This window comes from Mus caroli, chromosome 1, assembly GCF_900094665.2.
Source record: "Mus caroli chromosome 1, CAROLI_EIJ_v1.1, whole genome shotgun sequence".
Lineage (NCBI taxonomy): Eukaryota > Metazoa > Chordata > Mammalia > Rodentia > Muridae > Mus > Mus caroli.
The window spans coordinates 155,821,219-155,827,985 of NC_034570.1; the positions used below are offsets into that span (position 1 = coordinate 155,821,219).

Genomic DNA, 6,767 nt, shown 5'->3' on the forward strand with positions numbered 1-6,767 from the left:
TGTAGCCCTGGCTATCCTGGAACTCACTCTGTAGACAAGGCTGGCCTCGAACTCAGAAATCCGCCTGCCTCTGCCTCCCGAGTGCTGGGACTAAGGCATGTGCCACTATGCCTGGCTGAAATATCATTATTAATAGCTGATTTATGCACTAAATTATCTTCAAATTTCTCATTCAAATTATGATCATTTCTATAACAGCAAACGTAACACTTAGCAAAATCGGTTGAATATAATTCTCATTGTCTATTGGTTACTTACCTATTTAATCAATTATTTTAGAAACCATTATCTATTTTTTGAATAAACATATTACCAGAACCCTTTAAAATAACCTCATTAATTTATAAGTGCCAGGATATTAGAATCACTTCTTTGCTTTCACATAGAGCTCAAAATGTTAATAGGTTTAGGGTACAGTATAAACAACTCAAGACAAAGTTAGGCTGAAGATGAAAATAATATGCAATGTAAAATATCATTTTCTATGGCAAAGACCTTTCTTACCATTTACAAAAATTTGAGATTTTTAAAAATTTATTTTTATGTTTATTGGTATTTTAACCACATGTGTGTGCACTGCCCATGAAGACCACAACAGAGCACTGGATCCCCTAGAATTGGAATTACAGATAGCTGTTAACCACCACAAAGATCCTGGGATATATGTACATATATCATGAGCCATTGTGCCAATAAACAAAAACAATTACTTGGCTTTCCTCAGTTGCGATAGTTATTTTAATTTAGGTATTTTCAGATTATTGATTTAATTATGTAGAGTATTACTAGACTAGGAAGAAATCTCAGTACATTCAACAGAATTGTTGCTTAAAATCTTCAACAATGTGTTCTTCTCAAGAACACAAGAGGGCTGGAGAGATGATGGTTAAGTAGCCCAGAGGATGTGAGCCTGATTCTCAACATGGGTTGCTCCAGTGGAGTCCCCACTACCTCCATCTAAAAGGCATTCCCTGAGAAAGCAGCAGGAGCTGCAAGGCCAGCACTGGTCCTCAATATACCCAACTTGCAGCACCTGAGGCACAGCACAGTGGAACACAGGGGCCAGGAACTGCCAAGAATGTACAACCTCACTCTACAACAACCCCAGGCTAAGAACATGGAGGCTGCTGAGACCAAGGCTCTTGCCCACTCGCTCACTCCCTCACTCCCCCTCACAAGCACACAGTAGCACCACAGAGAACTGCTAGAGCCTGAAGGACCTAAGAACTTCACCTTTCTACTCAGTGGAGCTGTGCCAGCACCCAAATTCTTTTTTCTTATCTTCTATGTGTAACTTCTACTCTTGTGTTTATGTCTCATAATGGTTTTGCTTTTATTTGTAAATTGTTTAATGAGGCTTTAGGACTGTTGTTTATGTTCATCCAACTGGTTTACTCTGAGGCATTCTTTACTATACTCTTCAGCTGCATCTCACATACTCCCCACTCTTCTTCCTAGATTGATTTTACTTACTGCGATGGTAGGGATGAAATGAAGGACATGTGCATGCCAGGCCAATACTCTACCACTGAGCTGTATCAGTGTGAAACCCTGTTATTTGGCTGCATGGTGGAGACTAGCTTTGAACTCCTGCCTCTGCCTCCCATCCTGGGATTGCAGGCACTGACTACCATGTCTTGTTTATAATCCCAACTTTAATAACTCTGGTAGTCTTCAGTACAATTCAGTATGATAGCAGAGAGTTAAATTGGCTAGGAGTGCTAAATTCTAAGGATCCCAAAGCATGGTCGAGTCTTGTCCTGCTAAAAATATAAATTGTCTTGCTTCTGTTGAGAGCAATAACTAAGCCTATAATTTGATATTATCTTACAGTTTCACCCAAAATGTGCATATTCAAATTGACAGGACTCCTTATCACAGTCCCAAAGAAAAACTCTCCCAGAATGTAAAGGCCTGAGGATGGGAGGAATGGTGTGAAACACTGTTTTGAATGTGGCATTGCTCCTGCATCCATGGACTCACATAACTGTGGTTACCTGCACAGAGTCAGCCACTGACAGTCAAGCACTAACGGTAGCGCACGCAGCATGTGAGGCCTCACCTCTGGCTGAAGAGCTCCTGGTAGTTAATGGGGCAAAGGAAGGAAAGGAATTTTTCTTCCAAGATGTAGCCACTTGGAAATTGCCAAAGTAACTATTGAACTCAATAGGCTATTGAGGGACAGTGACATGAAAGTAGGAAGGACATGTTGGAAAAGAAGGATTTCAGGGGAATGAGAGGATACAACAAAAGAACAGAGGGATAAAAATGATCAAAATATATAAATGTGTGAAATTGTCACAGAATTAAAATTTATTAAAAATAAAACAGAAAAGCTCTCATCTAGTATTCCTTCCCACTTGATATCTAGGTTGGTTCTTACTGGCACTGGTGGTTTCTGCCCAAGTCCACCTTTACTTTTAATAACAAATGTGAATATATATTTATTACTCATTGTTGTATAAATGTACATGCACATGTATAATGCATAATCTTTTTAGTTGGACTTGGGCATAATGAAATGTAGCATATATTGATTCTGCTTAGCTTAGAATGCTGTGAATATTGCTGCAGTGCTGAATTTAAGTCTGATTTTGTAACTGCATGGGCAGCAAAGGAGATAGTCCAAAGAGACTCTTGTGTCTCTCTCTGTGGCTTTAAGATGATTAAAACAATGGGTCCCAGAGAATTAGAATTTTCCTAGGACTGGAGGCAGGAAAGGCTAAAATCCTGGTGACAGCTGGAGATGACTATGACTTCCTGACAGAGACTTTGCATAATTCTGCCTATACTGTACACCCCTACACTTCCCGGCTTTTGTTTCAGCCTTTCTATAAAATTATAATACTGATACAGAAAAGGCAGAGAGAAAGTAGGAACCCTTTTCTCCAGAATATGGCCAAAATGTAAATAAATCCATTTTCCTTCATCAATATGCCTCCTAATTACTTTCAAGGAATACTGGTTTTATAAACTGAAGTACTCTTGTGAGACTGCCAAAAATTGGCAGCAATTATCATAAGGCAAAATGGAGGCCCAGAACAGATTCTCCCAAGTCTCTAGTAGTCTCTAGTAGATATACCCTAAGACATCTTGATTTCAGAGAGCTAAACTCTAGAAATGAAAAAAAAAAACCATTTCTATTGTCTTAAAAGTCACTTTGGTAACTTATTATGGCAGCCTTGGGAAAGAAACATTTTTTTTTCCTTTTTTTTTTTTTTTTTTTTTCAAGACAGGGTTTCTCTGTGTAGCCCTGGCTGTCCTCGAACTCAGAAATCCGCCTGCCTCTGCCTCGCAAGTGCTGGGATTAAAGGCGTGCGCCACCACATTGTTATAAATCTCTCCTCAGGTTTATTTTATGTGTAGAAGTGTATGCTTGAGAGTGTATGTATGTGAGTGCATACAGGTGAGGACATGTGCATACCACATGCATTCCTGGTACCCTCAAGAGTGAGTTCCCTGGAACTGGAGTTGTAACCCATAATATGGTGTTAGGAACCAAACGTGTGGCTCTCTGTAAGAGCAAAAGTGCTTTTATGCTGAGCCCTCTTTCCATACCCAATTTTATTCTTAATAATGGGGAGGGGGTATATGTGTACCTGGATGTAGGTGCTCTCCTAAGGAGATCAGAAGATTACATATCAGATCCCCTAGAGTTGGATGGCTAAGAGCCATCTGCTACAGTTGTGAGCTGTCTATCTTGAGTGCTGGGAACCAAGCTCTGGTTCCTGTAAAAGCAGTAAATTCTCTTATCCACGGCACCCTCTCCCCAGCTCCTGTTATGAATTGATAAACTGTGCGAATATCATCCCAATAGTCTTTCTTGCTTTCTTTTTGAGATGAGATCTCATGTAGTGCATGCTGGCCTCAAACATGAATGACGCTGAACTGCTGATCTTCCTGCCTCGAGCTACTGAGTACTGAGATTACAGCCACACACCACCATGCCTAGTTACCAACAACAGCATAGTTAAGACTTAGTAACATACTGCTCCTCTTAGAATGATCGATATTATTTAAATAATGCAACAAAGTTAAAAACTATGTAAATGTAAAAATAATATAAAGATTTCTTTGAACAGTCTCAAATTTTGCTTAATATTTCCTCACCTGTAGCTCTTGTGCCCAGCATTCGCCGATCATAAATCCGTACTGAGCTATCAGAACAACCCACAGCAAGGTAATATGGTACTGGGGGACAAATAGCCACAGATGTGGCAGCACGCCTACAGTTGATTAAAATATCCTAGAAAAGACAGACACAAGACCAGGTACATATAGATATATAGAAGTGAATAGTCTACTTTTAAAGCATTTTCCATTTAATTATAAGAAAATAACCTACCTCAGACATTCTAGTTCAGTCAGCAAAAACAAAAAGGGAAAACACAACAAAATGGTTTTCTTGTAACTGATTTTTAAAGACTGTCAGAATTTATTTCTAACATATTTACTCAAAAGGGAAGTTCAAAATATTATTCATATTACATACATTTACAAAGTTTATAATTCAAACAACTTGGGAGTTGGGAATTATTCCACAGTCACCAGACTTTCTTTATAATCTTTGACTACACATATGATAAGCTTTACCAAGAAAATAATTCTTCCACTTCTTCATCCTTGTAGTATTATGAGAATGTCATTTAGAAAAGCGTACCTGTGTCTTCCTAAAGTGTGGACCAAGACCTTGTTTAGAGACATTTGGAAGAATGAGTTTTAGTGCCCACCATTCACTAGGAAGCCTGGAGCCCCTCACTGTTCAACCCTCTTGCCCTTCTCATTTATATGTCTGGAGCCAGGCCCACCCTGGTCCTGTTCTACTAACAGTGCTCACAGGCCCCAGCACTGATGGTGTTCACTGCCCTGAGTCTGCACAGGGTCCCTTTCGGCTTCCTTCTCAGGTGGTCTATCTGCCCCCTCCCCTCTGGGCCACTCCTCAGAGAGAAGGGATTCTCTCTCCCTAGTAGCTTTTATTCTCGAGGGGTACACTCCACAATATTAAAAATAGCTTTTAATTCTTTGGGAAAATATATATAAAATGTGTCTATGAAGATATTATACATACACATTTTTCCTCAATACTGAGATTCAAACACAGGGCCCTTAGCATGCTAGCTACCACTGAAATAAACCCCTGGTCCCAAAACACCCAATACTTAAAACTTATTTCAGAGTTTCCTATTCAGTGTGTATATGCCTTTATGTATGTATGTGTGTGTCTATACACACACACACACACACACACACACACACACATATAAAAAACATATCTAAAGAGATGAAAATTTTGTGTTCAAAATTTGTTCCTACTTTTGGTTTTCTGCTTCATCTCTTTCAAGGGCATATTCTTTCGGTTTTTTTTTTTTTCAGTCTTGATTCACTGGCTACTTAGCAAGTAATCAGCTTGATTAGGAATGATTCTTGGCTTTGTTTTCTTTCTGCTACTTTTCAGTAAAAACAGTGAATAATTTCTTTATTTTATTGACCACTTCAGCAACTCTGTGAAGATTTACTGTTCTCTACATACTATATGACAGAGAACTCTTGAATGAAGCTCTCTAGGGCCAAAAGAATTTTTCAGGCCTTTTATAAGTTTTAAATATTATTAATTTATAAAAAGTAAGTAAACAGATGTTTGAGACATGGACTAAATTTGATTGGTAACACACTGATAGAATGCAATTTCTTTAAAAAACAAAACAAAATAAAATCTTCTTTTAAAAGATGGATAGAGCTTGGGTTCCCGGATTCCACCGAGACTAGTGAGAGTATGGACTACAGAGGCTAACTCCTTCTGGGACAGGCAGAAGTCACAGAGCTTCTGGGGCAGACCATGTTTCTGGCTCCAGACACCCTGCACCTTCCCTGCCAGAGGAGAGGTATTCACCCCGCCCAGGAGGGCTTTGCCGGAGCACCTGGGGGAGACATCTTGGTTCCCGGATCCCACTGAAACAGGTCTGTGCAGGTAAGAGTATGGACTACAGAAGCTACACAGATTCAGGGACAAGCCCTGTTTTAGGCCTTCATCTTATACCAGGAGGCAGGTCCGAACTCCAGATATCTGTGCACATTCCCTGTAAGAGGAGAGCTTGCCTGCAGAGAGTACTCTAACCACTGAAACTCGGGAGAGAGCTAGTCTTCCAGGTCTGCTGGTATAGGATAACAGAATCACAAGAGGAACAATCTCTAACCAGAGACAACTATAACAACTAACTCCAGAGATTACCAGATGGTGAAAGGCAAATGCAAGAATCTTACTAACAGAAACCAACACCACTCACCATCATCAGAACGCAGCACTCCCACCTCAGCCAGACCTAGGCACCCCAACACACCTGAAAAGAACTCACTTAAAGAAATACAGGAGAACACTGCTAAAGAGTTACAAGTCCTGAAAGAAAAACAGGAAAACACATCCAAACAGGTGATGGAAATGAACAAAACCATACTAGACCTAAAAAGGGAAGTAGACACAATAAAGAAAATCCAAAGTGAGGCAACGATGGAGAAAGAAACCCTAGGAAAGAAATCTGGAACCATAGATGCCAACATCAGCAACAGAACACAAGAGATGGAAGAGAAAATCTAAGGTGCAGAAGATTCCATAGAGAACATCAGTACAACAACCAAAGAAAATGCAAAATGCAAAAAGATCCTAACTCGAAACATCCAGGAAATCCAGGACACAATGTGAAGACCAAACCTACCGATAATAGGAGTAGATGAGAATGAAGATTTTCAACTTAAAGGGCCAGCAAATATCT

At 39.8% G+C, this 6,767-nt stretch overlaps 1 protein-coding gene across 3 annotated transcripts in view; it reads right to left on the bottom strand.

The window, feature by feature from the left end:
* The window catches only part of Dcaf6 (DDB1 and CUL4 associated factor 6), a 117,846-nt gene that overhangs the window by 69,162 nt on the left and 41,917 nt on the right, over nucleotides 1–6,767 (bottom strand). For all 3 annotated transcript variants that reach the window (XM_029478272.1, XM_021161442.2, XM_021161509.2), the window contains exon 6: nucleotides 4,111–4,246. In XM_029478272.1, coding sequence (XP_029334132.1) covers nucleotides 4,111–4,246 — 136 coding nt within the window. The remainder of the gene's footprint in view (nucleotides 1–4,110; nucleotides 4,247–6,767) is intronic.